A 16,408-nucleotide genomic window follows, 5' to 3' on the forward strand; every position below is an offset into this window, starting at 1 on the left:
TGAAATTAAAAAACATAAAGTAAAGTAAATGGAATAAAATAAAAGTGAAGAAAAGAAGGAAGATCTTAATTCCCATACAAATGTATAGAAGACATATTTTCTGAATTCAAACTACAGTTCCAGCAGTGTTTTCCCAACCTCAATGCAAGAGGAAGGAGATTTACATATCTTCAGATCCATTGAACTATGCGATTGATGAGTTTTTACCTAACCATTAATTTTTAGTGATTAATCTGCAAGGAAATGATATGCTAAAAGGCAAAGGCCCAGTTAGTTCAAACTGACAAAGTCAGCTGCAGAAATTCGCCATCTGTTTTCTACTATCCCACTCATACTTTTCAGTATCTATTTTCTTCTGTTTCTTATACAATCTTACTTTCAGTCTGAAAGCTTAAATCTCAAACTTAGGTTAGAACAAATTATGATGCTATTATGTTGTACATCACTTTTAGCATTCTAGAGTCTTTATTATGTTCACAGTAAATTCATATTAGATTAGTAGGCTAAGAAAAGACTTCCAGAGAAATCACCGTAGAGGCACCTGCAGCATTGCCTGGTGCCTTTGACTCTGCAGTTGGCAGAAGGATAAAGGGAACAGATGGTGAAGAAAGAAGGGACAGAGTGTATTGCTACTAGCTGCTGTTTATAAACCAGTCATGCCTATTGCCAATTTATAAAACAATCTTCCTCTAAAACCTCATCTTTCCTTTCAAAACACTTAGCAAAATCTAAAAAAAAAACCGCCTGATCTGGCTGGAAGTCTGAGTGTTTGCCTTTGTACTAAATTTATGTTCAGAAATGAAAACTTTGCTGGAAGAAGTTTCTAGGAAGAAGGAAAAGCAAGTCACCTTTCACTTGCTGGGCTGCAGCCGGGACTCTGGGCTTGAGGATGAATCGGCACTGCCTCTCTCCTAGCATCTCTTCCATCAGGAAGGCCTCTTCAGAGTTAAAAACAGTGGTAGGGTCCTTTGAGCCTGCTTTCAGGAGTGCAGTGTCTCGCAGATGCTTCATTTTAATCCCATAGGGATATTCATGGCCTACATAAAAAAATCAAAATGTAGACTTTAGACTGACTGGTGCTGTGACCATGTGTACTACCAACAGGATATACTACAATTTACTTCTGGCACTTTTGGTATAAAGACTCCTTTTGTTGACTGAATAATCATGTATATGCTTACAGTTTGAGACCCCTGCATAACGCAGGTGTGCTCCTACCAAGGTAGTTTTAAGAGGGGGTGGGGAGAATAAAAAGAAAAACCTTTAAAGACGATCTTGTTTGGAATGAATGCACACATCAGTTTGTGAGTTGCATAACATTGACTCCTCTTATGTTTGCAACTACGAATATTTAAAGGTATTCTACTTTTTTTCTTGACATTAACTAGATCTGTAAATCTTCAGCAAATCTGTGTCCTCATTCAACCCCAAATCTATGACTTAAAACAATTATCCTACCTATCACACAAGTGTTAAAAGGATCAATAAGTAAACATTAGTGGCTAACATTATTTAAATGATAGGAATATGTGTCAAGAATCACTATCTACCACATGGCATCTGTCTGAAAAATACATTTCATTACTTTTTATGAGTTACATAGAGTTACTCAAGAGCATTGGGACTGATCTGATTTATGTTTCTCTCCTACCACTACCCTCTGAGGGTGGTGTTCATAGGCAATAATCAGAAGGAAGACAGCAGGACATCAGAAACACAAACAGATGCAAAAAGAAATTTACAAACTAGAGAAACTAAACCCAGGACAGCTGACTGCAATGAGATTTTGCTCTGTAATACTCTAATTGCATCTTCTCAGTGTAATCCTCAAATAACATTGTGCTATAGATTTTTATAAGTTCAGAGAGTAAGTTCCCTTCTATTTCTTATTTATTACTGAATGTAACTCAGTGAATTCTTACTCTTCTTTTCCACCTGGCATAGGCATACAATGTCAATGTTCCATTAATATCAATCACTACAACAACTTACAGGGATTAGAGCAAATAAAGGCTTCTATTTATAATAACAATAAGACAAAATCTATTTCTCAAAATAGCCAGCTCATGATCTACAATTGAGGTTTTCAAGGCACATTAAAATTACAACATACAATTAAGAACTGCTGCTAATTCATGGAACAATCATGACCCATTGATTTTTAGTAAGAGGTAATTTGAAGCTTGGAGTTGTTTTAAGTCTAAAAATTACCATCCACCTAGTTTTAATTAAGTTAATATATTTTATTGAAAAATTATGTTAAGTATTTGATTTTTAATAATGACTTAGTTGCTCATTGGCTTCTACAAAACTGAAATTACAAACAAACCTGAAATGATGTTGATTTTGTCCTCAGTTCTGTGCATATACTAAGTGCATTTCTATATTCTAAGTCCTAGCATACACATTTTGTAGAAAAGTTTGGTTTTAGCTTTCTCAGATCAATTGAAACACTCTAAATTACACAGTAATGACCTCACAGATAAATGAAAGGATTACATGAGATATGGCATATAATATGCTCCGTACAATCTCTGGCAGATAGTAGTCATTTAAGATTGTTAACAGAAATCATCATCACCATCATCATTACCGTTGGCATCATCTCAAGATTTGCTACAGCTACTATCCTTTATTGTACTTGTTCTATTTCTTTTAACCACACTGAATAAAATACTGATCAAGAAATACATTTTTAGATAAATGATTTAAATAAGGTGAGGTGTAACCTATTTACCAGTAACTCCTCAAAACAAATGTTGGAAAATTTGGCTAGAGAAATAGAAAATGGGTTAGTCTCATTTTCTTTATCCTGCCTAAATTTGGGCACATTTTGGCACAGAGCAGGTGTTGCATACTCATTGGCAGATTACCATGCATGACTGGATTAGAGATTGTCTTCCATAGGCAACATGTAGTTAGGAAAGGGAGCAGAAAATTCAAGAACTGAATATGAAAAATAAATGTATAAAGTGAATGTGAAAAATAGGAGAAAGGAATATCAATACCTATTGCTTTGTTACAGAAAAAATTTTTTTAAAAGTTTGGCAAGATAGGTCTTGCTTGGTAAAATAAAAAGGCAGAGAGGAACATTTACATTTCTCCCCTCAGCTATACCATGAACTGCTTGAATGAGAAGATATTATTTGCCTAGCACATAGTAAACACTTCATTTAATAAATGAATATCATATGACATTATTTAATAGTGGTTAAGCTTAGGCAGATTTGACCAATTGTCTGAGACACTTAGAATTATAATTAAAACAGAATCAAAGCTACTTCAATTTTTGCAAAACTTTACCAATTAGTGGGTACAGCGATTCTTCTTTCCCAGAATTGATGCATAACTGGTAATCTCTCTCAGAACCCTTGGAGATAAAACAATTAAAGGTCACAATAAATCTTTCACAGTTGGTGTCTGAATAAGTACATATTTTAGACATTTTTATGCTTTGCAAAAGGAAAATCCTAGAGATTATAAGTGCTGATCAGGTTCTTGAGGGTGGTTATGGTGTTTGAAGATGGAAGTGCTGATTCCTGCAACCAAATTCCCTTTCCCCATTCCCCAATACAGGACTGAGGAATCCTGCCTTTTTCCTTCCAGTGAGGGCTAAAGATCCACAATCTGTAATGGAATCAGCCCTCAGTAGTTAGGTAGCTCATGGAAGGTGAAATCATAGGCCCTTTTAGAAAGGAAGAACAAACTCCCTGGTTCTACAAGGCTAATTTATTCTTTAGAGTCCAGACTTTTGCTGTATCTCCAGACTTCTCAGGGAATACTGGATTTAACTTCCAACATGCCCCTACATAGACAACCTTCTTATCCAGAAAGCCACAAATACTTCTGTGTCTATGACTTAAAAGTCAAATGCTCAGCTGCTTCTGAGTAGGAGAAGAACAACCAAGAAGCTTTGAGAAGATAGGTAGTTGGCACAGTTTGCATTGGCTTTAGTTTGGATAAGTCTACTTCCGGGGACAGAAAAGACAATAGATCTATCTAGAGAATAGGCCCAGTCAGGGACAGAACAATAAAACTGTTCACTAGCAGAATTATAACTTAGCAACACTCTACATCCCACTTGAAAGATTTAACACTAAATTATACAAATTTTGCCGAATCCCCTAGGAGAGATCAAAACAAATTTTTCTTAACGAAGCTAAAACAGATAAATTTATTGGCAATATTTCATATCCTTGCTTTTAACTTCTCAGTGCATGACACTTAAGTATACTTGAAATGTTACTAAATTTAATAAAGAAATTGGACTTATTATTTAAAATTTTGGTTGCCCTAAGTTCCTAAGGGCTCACTACAGCACCATGTATAAGCAATTCTAAATACAATAAAACAATTAATAATATTATGGCATTTCTTAAATATGTGTCATGGCACATAATACTAATAGTGAATTTACTTTAATATTTATGGAGAATCTCATTCAAGGAATAGTGTTTTTAAAGTGCTTCTCTTAGTTTCCATCCTTCTTAAAGTCACTCCTTTGGATAAAAATATTCATTGCATGGTGTTTATATAACTGGTAGGGAAGCAGTGAGGAGAACCTTCCAGTTCTTTCTCCTCTACCTCATCCTCAAACATTCCAATCTCCTCCACTACTAAAATTTCAACAAAACTCACCTCTATCACAGAAAACAGAAAGGGACAGAAGCTAAAAGTAAACCAGGGCAGAGTGTGGTGTTCACACTAAACCTCTTCAAATCCATGATCTACTTCCAAAGCTCGTATTTTTATTTACCAAATAAATAAATGAATGAATAAATGAATTACCATGTCATCCTCAGGACCTGTAGCCAGCCAATGTGACTTTATGTAAAAATTCTACCACCAAGCACATCCTTGAGAATTTATCATTCTCAGACTGATTGAGTCTTGGGATAATAACAGGATATTTAGATGGAGAGGAGAAGTCAAATAGTGTCAAGTAGGAAGGAGAGAGGAGGTTGTCACTTTCTTATTAAGAATCTTATACCAAAACATGTTTTGTATCAGTATGTAGTATATACAATAAAAATGCAATTATACTTTAAATTTATAGTCCAAGCTCATTATGGTTTTCAGTTAACATAGGTTTTAAAATAAGAGAACAGCACCCCTAAATTATGCTAATATTAAAGCTTATTGTCCTTAATTTCTACATTTTGGGGAACAAAATATGACTGGTATCTCTAATAGAAGCTGTCTTATGATAAAGGGATTGTATTTCCATGAATTTAAAGTATCAATGTTTGTTTTTAATTAAGATTATCTAGCAGAGTAACTTACAGTTACCCCTAGCACTGACAATAACTTGTGGATAACTTCATTTGCTCTGTCTGTATTCTTTATTCTTATAGTTTTATACTGTAAGAAAAAAAGAAATAAGAAATACAGTTACAAATAAAGATTTTTAAATCAGTGAAGAAATAATTATTGTCAAATGATTATCCAAAGACATATCTTAATTTCTTACGGAAAGAGTAAATCACAGGACTTAAGTAGAACACAAATGATTATAATTTAGATTTATTTCCTTATAAATTATGCCTTTTAATAAAAAAATTTTTCTTAAATTAAAATATGTGTGAGCCACAAAATATAAGAGATTAAGCAAGTAAGAAATATACTAAATATTTCAGAGCAAGAGTACATGGATCTAGCTAAAAAAAGAAGAAGAAGAATCACTGAGGCTGGCCTACTCTACTGCCTCATTTCGATAATTGTATTTACACAATGTAATGGGTAATAAAAGAAGGGAGAAGCTGGATCTCTATTTTTCCCTCAGTATTGTTTTCACAGTACAGGGTTTTATTTCTTTGTATGATATTAAGTCAGTTTAGCTAAAATATGAATAATAATTTACAATAAAAATTTAAATCTTAGAATTTTTGAAAACCACTATTTATTGAGTACTTTCTACATATCAGATACTGTGGCTACTAAGATTTTCACTGTTGAAATCTTTAGAAGATTTAAAACACATGATCTACAAGAACTGAAAATTTCAAAAAGCTCAACTCAATTACCAACTCTGCCATAGAATCTTCTATAATCTATCCATAACAGCTCTGTGTTAAACTACAGTGAAAATTGCTTCTTTTAAGACAATCTGCAAAAAGCAGAAAAGGAGGCAGCAGGATTCTTAGATATCTATATAGGTTGCTGAATTCCAAAAGACATTATTTAAATATAAAACAATGTTATGTTATCAAAAGAAATATTTTTGCTATATATATATATATAAGTTTTATATCTGATAATTACAATAATTCAGTTATCAAGGCTATGACCTTAATAGGGCTTAAAATGCACAAATAAGCAGCAGATATGGAAATACAATGATATTTTTTAAAATATAAAAATAAAGCAAAGTGAAATCCACTGATAATTTATCACCTACCCTTCCATTAATAATTTCTTCCCTATGAGACAATTACTTGACATGATAAATTGCCTCTAAAAATGGTTTGTTAAATGAATTTAAATTTTAAAACAGTATTCTAAATGCATTAATTTCAAATTGTACTCCTTAGAGCTACAGGGATTATGCAGAATTATCTCAGAGGCCAACAAGGGAGGGTTTGGAGCACCCAACCCCGTGTCTGTCTTCTACCAATGTGTCAGAGGCATGTTACATACTAGGCTTTAACTTAAGACTTAATTTCAATAAGGGTTTCTGCATTTTCTATAAAGTTTAAAAACACTTCCATTTCATTTAAAGAAACACTCTCATGAAGTCTTTTGTAAAGTGAAGAATCTATTCTCCCAATTATCTAGTTTCTAACATAATGATTTTTTAGTACTGGGCACATATGTTCAAAATTGTAATTATATTAAGTATATTTTTCCTGCATGACTTTCTGGTAGACAAAACAAATGAATTTCAGCAGATAATGATCTTTGGCTAATAAATAACAAAATAAACAGACAAAACTGAGCATGTGGCTATTTTGTTGCACATTAACAGAATTCACTGACAGGTTGTGCAGAACTGAAGGAGAAAGATTATACTTCCCATACATGCACTCTTATTTGGGGGATTAACTCTGGAAGCAGGGCTCCTGGAAAGAGACTCTAGCCACGAAATCTACTTCAGTGAGCAAAGGACAGATTGTGTCACATCATCCTTGACTTACTCAGCAGAGTAATAACACAAACAAAGCACCCAACCTGAACACATCTTTTGTCTTTTCCAAAATGAGAGTGGGACATCAGTCCTTTCTCAAGCACACACTTTCCATACACTGAGAAGAAGTTGTTAAAAAAATTCAGGGAGTTTTCCATGACAATCCTAAAAGTAACCAACTGCCACAACAACTGAATCAAAGCAGGCAGAAACAATGATGTTTCATACTACAGAATATATCTCTTGCTTCATACCACCAAAATTTGCATATTTCCCTCAGGCAGTGATTGTCTCGCATTCAGGTGTTTATCAGAATATTTCCATAATTTTTGCTTTTGGTCAAAACATAATAATTTTGCACTGTATATTTTTTCACAAACAAAACTATTCTGTGTGATCTAGAGCTGCTGTGAAGTATGGCAGTCCATAGTATCATAAAAATATCTGTAAGTTTCCATCTTATTTTTCTTCGATAACATATTGGCTCTTGTGCTACAATATCAGTCAGTCATCCATAATACATAAAACATGGGGTTAAACTCTTAATATTTATTTGACCAATGTGATAAAACTATGCGGCAGAAAAATGCTGATCCCTTAAAAATGTCAACTTTCCCAGATCATGCACTGATTAGCTTGAGAAATTCAGGCCATAAAAACTCAAAAGTATAAACTTTTCAAAACCACGTTCTCCTTAAGAAGTGACAACTTGGGGCCCGGCGAGGTGGCTCACGCCTGTAATCCTAGCTCTCTGGGAGGCTGAGGTGGGCAGATCGTTTGAGTTCAGGAGTTCGAAACCAACCTGAGCAAGAGCGAGACCCCGTCTCTACTATAAATAGAAAGAAATGAATTGGCCAACTAATATATATACAAAAAATTAGCCGGGCATGGTGGCGCATGCCTGTAGTCCCAGCTACTCGGGAGGCTGAGGCAGCAGGATGGCTCGAGCCCAGGAGTTTGAGGTTGCTGTGAGCTAGGCTAACGCCATGGCACACACTCTAGCCTGGGCAACAAAGTGAAACTGTCTCAAAAAAAAAAAAAAAAGAAAAGAAAAAGAAGTGACAACTTGGAAAAAAATGCTTAATAATAATTGAAAATACCTCTTTGTGGAAACAGCTTTACTAGAAATTTCTGCAGCTGCTATTAACAAGATTCGGAGAAACATTTATGCCACAGGGAGAAAAGAAACATCTAATAAGCAGTGTTCTTTCCAAACATAAATGTCAAATATTATAGTTGATATGAATTTCTCTTGCTTCATTTTCTCTAGGGTTTACTTTTCAAATATACAAAGACATAGATATACCTAGGAAAATGCACTTTCCCCCATGGCATTTCTAAATGCCTACCTTGCACAGCAAATACACAGTCTATCTGTCAGTCTCTCTTTTTATCCATGGTATTCTGCTTTAATGCAGGGACTTGGAATTTAATTTTCTTCCTTAAAAACACTTACATGTGCACAATTCCCCATGTCCTCGATAAAGATTCTGAGGGGAATGCTCTTCAGGTGATCCTTCTGTTTCTCGAGATCGATGTGTCTAATCAAATGCAAACACTGAGTCAGATGGAATTTGCTGATGGCTTATTTTTAAAATCAATCTCTTTTGCTAATAATTTCAATGTATTTATATGCTATTTTTAAAGACAGATGAGAAGATTAAGCAAAGCCAGATTACATTAAGGGTTAAAGGGAATTTAAAAAAAACAATGGCAGGACACTAGACATGGGCACAAAAAGAATGGGACCTCCATTTCAAGTGAGGATTGAGGAGCACAAGTAGGTTAAGGCACCTCTGGGTAATGTTTCATCCTTAATACTGCCCTGTCTTCTCTGGACACGTCCAGCACCTTGCTGATAAGAACAGGAGCATATAAAACACTTTACAAAGCCAAACCAAAGCAACGACCTTTTACTTCTCATCTAGCTCTCCAGTAGAGTGTAAATCATGGGTATCCCATTGCTTGGGAAGGGGGAGAGGAGTGGAAGGAGGGAAGCACTAGGGGTCTAGTAGACAGGCTAAGTCTATCATTTTAGTTTGTATGCTCAATGGTGGACTCAATAATTGATTTCTGAGGTGCTCAGCAGAAAACCCTGCATTTATGGAAACTTAACACATGCTTTGAGCAAACTGTTAGCTCCAGTTGGTAAACTGTAGACAACAGAAAGAGATGGAAGATATTATTGACTAATTTCTGCCTAAAATGATCTAACTAAAAATGATCTAATGAAAACCCCGAATTTATGGAAACTTAACACATGCTTTGAGGAAACTGTTAACTTCAGTTGGTAAACTGGAGACAACAGAAAGAGATGGAAGATATTATTGACTAATTTCTGCCTAAAATGATCTAATTTCTGCCTAATTCAGTGCTCTCCTTCCTACAAAGTAAGAAATACTTGTAATGAAAGAACATTATTTATAGCAAGTAGCAGCTAGTGAACAATCTAAACAGCAGCTTATTTTCAAGACAAATGAACAATTTCTACTAATAATAGGGGAATAACTTGGGTCACGTCTCTGTAGGTTTTTTTTTTTTATTTATTTCAGCATATTATGGGAGTACAAATGTTTAGGTTACATATATTGCCCTTGCCCCACCTGAGTCAGAGCTTCAACTGTGTCTATCACCCAGACAGTGTCAGAAAAGGTTTTAATTCATTTATTGCAGGTTAAACATTAAAAATACATATACTGAAAAAAATACCTCTGAAGTAATGTGAGCCACGTGTCTTTTTGTTCTGGAGAACTGTAAAGAAAATGGAAGACAGAAATCACATACACTACTCATGATAACATATTTAATATTGTCTATCCAGATGAAAATAATAACAGCCTGTTGTTATTGATGTAGTTGCACATGTAAGATGCAACCTCAGCATAACTTTGTTCTGGTGAACCCCATAGTGAAAATGCCCTTTTGGAAAAATTACATAGTCAAGTGTAGTTTTATTAAATATTCTTCGATGGATCCAAGACAGACCTTCTTTTCTACTCAACTGCTTTTCTACAAGTGGTATTATACCAGTACATGGTAGCTCTTATAGTAGAAAGAGTACTTGGAATTCAATACCTGGTTTGTCCACATCTATAAAACTGGGTTAATTATCTCACTCAGAGTGCTTTTATAGCATAAAGGGCCATACAAGCAGAAAGTATGCTTAATATTGAGATTAAAGAGATTAAGGAGAAATTTGGCATATAGATAAAATATCTTGGCCCAGAAACCAGACTCTTGTCAGGAAAAGAAACATTTTTTTTAAATACATACAGTAGAATTATAATTTAGCAAATGAGTTCATAGAAATCTTATTCTCAACCTGATTAAGATCAATCCTGATTAAGATCAATCATTTACAACTAAATTGCTATAGATTAATAGTTTTTGCTGATGTCACAGCTGCATTTAATTCTTAAAATTAGAAATAAAATTAACTTTATTCCTATATGGTCTTGTCACTTACAAGCTTTTAAAACCATATTTCTAATATCTTTAAAGAAATTGGAAACCCTACTTATTGTGTTTTTCCAACAAAATACACTTCATAAATATTTGCAATTTGTTCCTAACTTTGGTGCTTAGCAATTTTCTCTATAAGCAATTTCTCAGGATTGGCCATCAGAAAGCACATTACATCTTTTTTACCACTAACCATGCAACTTCCATCTTTCATTTCTTATCATCTTTTCTAAAAAAAAGATTTTCTAGGTTCAAATTTTCTAGATTTATATCAAATCTTGGATTTATTCAGCAAAAACCTATGTGGAAAATAGATGAGACATTTTCTTCAGACCCATTAACTTTTTCAAAGCATTTAAAGAAAACTACCCCTTTAAGACACTTAGTAATTGACATATAATTTGTATAGATAAAACTGCACAAAGCTGTACTGTACCACTGCAAAAAACTTTTACAAATTGAACACACCTGCATAACCACCACCCAGATTATGAAACAGATAATCACCTTAGAAGGTCACTGATGTTCCTTTCAGCCAGTGGTTCCCCCTACCCTAACTTCCAAGACCATAGAACTGTTTTGCTTGTTTGGGTGCTTTCTGTAAATGTAATCATACAGTATATACTATTTTGGATCTGGCTTCTTTCATTTAAAATTATGTTTGTGAAATTTATAAATATTACCGCATACAGTTTTAGATTATTCATTCTTATTGCTGTATGGTCTTCTGTTGTTTAAATAGATAGCACATATTACTTTAAAAAATAAATTATGAAATGTGTCAGGTTAATTTATAGAGATTGATCTGTGTAATCTTCTTATATTTGCCCCTTCCCCCTGCTCTATACTAGAATCCAGGGCTCCATTTCTTTAGTAGTTATTAATCTTAGGCATGTTTACAGAACTAAAAACAGAAATGCTCCAAAGTCAATGGTTACCTCTGAATGTTATAAACACCTACACCCATTAAAAAACATACTACTAATATTCAGGAGAGGAGAAAGCAGTGTATGTTAAAGAAAGAAAAAGGGCATGGCATATTGGAAGATTCAAATTATGGAGGGCATAGAAGTTTGTCATCCTTGAGAATGAGCCAGAAACCATGTCATTCAGTTAAGATGTTCTAAGGAAACAAAGAACTCAGAGGAAATGGTTTTAGGAACAACTAGAGAGCTGGGTCCCAGGCACTAAGGTTTTTATAATCAGCAAGGAAGGAAGAACATGTTTCTTCCGCATGTGGCAAGGAAGCAGAACATCTCTGGAGGTACAAAGACAGCTCTGGGCAAAGAAAGAGATGATGTCAGCAGTGAGGCATCGCAGAAGTCTCTTGTATTCTGATTCTCTCTTAAGAAAACAGGAGTTCCAGTAAAGAACATCTGATTTCTTACCAGCCTGGGAAAATGGAGACTTAAGGGGAGTATGAATTTGATCTCTTAATGAACAGGCACACCTGAGTTTGTAACTTAAGACTCACAGTAGGTACATAAGTTAAAATAGTATTCTTATGATTACTCTTGTAGGTTGACCATCATCAGACTAAAGTACTTCCTGTGTGTTTTGAAAAATGTTCCCATTGTATCATACAGTTATCTGTAAAATCAAGGTGTAGCACCTCTTTTTCTGGTGCCTATAAATTCTTGGTTTATGATCTGGGGCACGTGGCTCATGCCTGTAATCCTAACACTCTGGGAGGTTGAGGCAGGAGGATTGCTTGAGCTCAGGAGGTGGAGACCAGCTGAGCAAAAGTGAGACCCTGCCTCTACTAAAAATAGAAAAAATTAGCCAAGTGTACTGGTATGTGCATGTAGTCCCAGCTACTCAGGAGGCTGAAGCAGGGGGATCACTTGAGCCCAGGAGTTTGAGGCTGCTGTGAGGTAGGCTGACCCCATCACATTCTAGCCTGGGTGACAGAATGAGACTCAGTCTCAAAAAAAAAAAAAAAAAGAAAAGAAATGCTAGATTTGTAAATCAGAGTACATATAGTCACAGAGATATGAGATTCTCTTTGACCTTTTCTGAGATATGACTATCTGTCCTATTTCCTGAAATAAGATATGCAAAGTTCACATTGTTTGCTTGCTCTTTCCCCAATTTGACTCAATTTCAATTTGACTCAACGATACAAAATGACTCAACGATACAAACCCATGTTCCTTCCAAATAAATCTTAAAATGCATGGTCGACCAATAATGCATAGTAGAGTTTAATGGCATGCTTATCTTTTAATAGAGATTAACAGCTTGGAAAACTTTAGTTAACTGGCTTTAGGATGATGACTGACAAGTTTGGTGGTAGTAGGAAGAGAAGCAGAATGAAAAGCATCATTTGCACATAATTGACACTAAATCTTTAAGAATAAAACTAATACTGGAGTTGGAGCACAGTTATTCAAAAGAACAGGGGTGAGTTTGGTATACACTCCCTGATCAGTAAAGTGCCAATTAAGCATGCTCAGCATAAGAGGACAAAAATTCTTTATTCATACATTCTCCAACCCCATTCCCACCTACAAGTGACTCTTGGGAAACCAATTTTAACTCCTTAAAACATTAAGTTTTTTCTTGATTGTCATATCTATAGATACTAAAGCAAAACCTGATGCACAATTCAGGCAACCCAGTATTTCATGACATTAGGTTTATTGTATAATGATAAATTACTTCTTTAGAAAATTTTGGAGTATAAGCCACTTATCCAAACTTACTAGGACTATTTTATAAAATATGCTTCAGTAAAATCATTTCAGTGGTTTGAAAAAACTGGTAAGACTCGAAAGCTCAATATGTCAAACAAATCCCTAGACATTAGGAAAAGGAATGTTGGAGAGGGAGATCTGACCACCACTCTATCCCCCCCCTTCTATATTCCTGGAAGTTCTCATCCCCCAGTTGTTTCAGTACAGCCTCTTTTAAACTCACTGATCAAACCAAGGCAAATGACTTCAAGAGTTCCCAACAGTTACTAATAATTTTCATAGGTTTTAATCAAAAGCTCTTTGGGAGAAACATAAGGCACACAAGCATCTTGGTTTGGTGTATGTGTCAAAAAATGAGTCATTGACTTCAGACACAATCAGAATAAAATATTTTCCTTCTAACAATTTGGGGAACAAAATTTGCTTAAATTTTTTCTCTTATTCCAGAAATTACCACAGGAGCTAAACAAGGTAAATACATGACATGCTGTGGTTCTTACGTGAAAGTGGCCACAAGGTTCTGAGTGGGCCAGCCCAAGACAAAGGATTTCATAGCATTGCTCTTGCCATCTTCCACTTCATCGACACAGCTTGCTGTCCACATGTCAGATAATTTAATCTTATATTTCATCTTCAAGTTATTCTTATGCCTAGAAAGATAAAAACCAAAAAGGACCTCTTGTTATTTGGTTCCTTAAATTGTATGGGAGATTCTGTACTTGTGTTAACGTCTATTCATTGTTTTTATCTTCAGTGCCTGACACAGTAAATTTTAACACAGTAGGCTACCTTGGACCAAGAAGGCCTTTATAACATTTGGTGAAGCATTTATTCCTATGTCTGCATGTATAGCAGCAAACACCCATTAACTGCCATTTTATTTTTCTATACATTGAGCATTGCATTTGGATCAAAAACATACTTTTCAATTTACTGCTGTTACAAAAAATTAATTCATTTATCATTTATAACTTGCTTATTTACAAAAAGATTAGAGTGGCTGAACACAAAAAGTATATATGATTTATTAAGATGTTTATAAAATTTCCATTTTAAGAGAGATGCACTGAAAAAACCTGGAATTAACTAGAAATATTCATAATATATTTTCAACTGAATGGAATAGTAAGGCTAAAACTCTTAAGTGGTATTTATAAGATGAAAAAGATATTGCAGGAAATATACATGAAGGACAACCTAGATTCAAAGACTCATATGCTTCTCGCAGGATGCACCGAATTTAAGTATAATAGAAAAGTGCCTCATGACAAAATGGCTTCTTTCTGTATTTTATTTCAATATTTTTTACCCTATTGCTAAAAATCATTAATTTTTTTATGAAACAGATTCAATTACAGACTGAACTTTATTTTGTCATGCCAATTATTTAGATAATATAAAGCTAAGAGTAAAAATCTTTTGGAAGGAAAGGTATGTTTGTTTTCACACACTTTGTGTTTTCTAATGCAGATCTCTGTCTATGTCGGATACTTCAGATATCATGTGGAAACATCCACATATACTGACCATCCCAAAGATCCTTTTCCTAGATCAATAAAGTGCCACCCCTGATGCCTAAAGCAAGGAACTGTCTACAGGTATGAACAATGACTTCCATTCCCCTATACTAAAAGTAATAGCTAATATTTATTGAGAATTTACCATGTGCCAGTCATTGTTATAAATACTTTACACAATTATTTAGTTTAAAACTCAAACATTTCATAAATGAAGAAATGGAGTTACAGAGGGATTCATTTGTCAAAAGTCAAACAGTTTAAGAGGAGGAGCTAAACTCTGACCTTGGGCGGTGCTGGCTCCTGAGCTTATTTGTGCTCTTAACCACTGTGCATCCAAAAAAAGCCTTGGATATTGCCATGCCTATGAAGCATCTTGATGAAAGTATCTTTCCATGAAGTTCCCTTCGGCTTTTCTCTTTGGCCTACTTTTTCTTAAATCTCTCCAGAGCTACAAGGCTTTCTCATGGGGCTATTCATTTATAACGGAGGTTGGAGGATAAAAATTATGAGCATTTATATACATAAAACCAGAAGGATAGCCTTGAAAATATGTAAAACAAGTATTCCAAAAAGCTGTATATTGAAATGTACTGTCCTGGGATCACAGTGTACTTCTTCAAATTTTTCACGCTCAATCTCCTATAATATTATAATATAGAAATTTTTAAAAAATAAATCTAATGTGAATTGGCTCCAGTGGAATGACTATTACTATTTCCAATAATGTTAGGCCAACAGAAATTAAAAAATATACATCTTACGTGAACTGACTAAAACCATTTTTTTAAAAAGTTAAAAATAGGAGTCCACTTGCCCAAGGCCTCTTGGCAGTGGCTCCGGGTCATGGTCCTCAAATTTGGCTCAGAATAAATCTCTTTAAAATTATTTTACAGAGTTTGGATTTTTTTTTCAGTTAACAATTTTGGCGTAGTCGGCAGGACCTCAGAGAAGACTCAGGGCCGTCTAAGGAGCAGCGCGGACTCGGCGCCAGGTACCGGCATGGCCCTTTTAGGCCTCCGACTCCGAGCTTCTCCTTTGGCGGGAACTGGTAAGTCCTCCTGAGATCCGGACCTCCCGTTTTTGGTTGATGGTCTTGGTTTATTCTGAGCTGGTTCTTTTCCTAGGAATTGTTGTTTGGGATCCTAATTTAGTTTTGGAGGTGCATTCTAAAGGGCTTTCTCCGTTGCCTTTTTTCCACTTAAGAGTGAGGAAGGGCAAAGAAAATGACTCCTGTTAGGGCACCCCAGTTGGTTTGTGGCATCTCTACTTGCAAGTATTTTTGTAAACGAAAAGATTCAAAGGCATGCCAGGTTTTCTAGAGCTCCAGCTGGTTATAGCTAATTCTTGTGCACAAGGTTTTAAGAAAGGGCAAAATTACATCAAGAAAAATTCAGAGCTGAAATGGTCGACCCCCCACTATTAAAATGTCTCAAGCTATCTCTCTTTCTTTCTGGCTACTCTAAAATCTGCTAACTTTTTCTAGTGATGTTAAGATAACTCATTGTTTGTGGTATTTACAATTGAAAGGCTACCTGGACACCTTGCAGCCAGTTCCAGCTAAAATGCTAACATAGAAAACTCATTTTGCACTGAAAAAAAAAATATCA

The 16,408-nt window shown here is 34.9% G+C and overlaps 1 protein-coding gene across 1 annotated transcript in view; it reads right to left on the reverse strand.

Annotated features, from left to right (window-relative positions):
* Positions 1-16,408, reverse strand: part of LOC105864568 (rho GTPase-activating protein 20-like) — a 57,884-nt gene that overhangs the window by 24,101 nt on the left and 17,375 nt on the right. Inside the window, exons 4-9 of the mRNA XM_012752544.3 lie at positions 13,782-13,931; positions 9,833-9,874; positions 8,580-8,664; positions 5,284-5,361; positions 3,304-3,370; positions 849-1,037 (exon numbers count right to left, since the gene is read on the reverse strand). Of these exons, the coding sequence (XP_012607998.1) occupies positions 849-1,037; positions 3,304-3,370; positions 5,284-5,361; positions 8,580-8,664; positions 9,833-9,874; positions 13,782-13,931 (611 nt within the window). The remainder of the gene's footprint in view (positions 1-848; positions 1,038-3,303; positions 3,371-5,283; positions 5,362-8,579; positions 8,665-9,832; positions 9,875-13,781; positions 13,932-16,408) is intronic.

Source organism: Microcebus murinus, chromosome 4 (assembly GCF_040939455.1).
Source record: "Microcebus murinus isolate Inina chromosome 4, M.murinus_Inina_mat1.0, whole genome shotgun sequence".
In the NCBI taxonomy this organism is placed as follows: Eukaryota; Metazoa; Chordata; class Mammalia; order Primates; family Cheirogaleidae; genus Microcebus; species Microcebus murinus.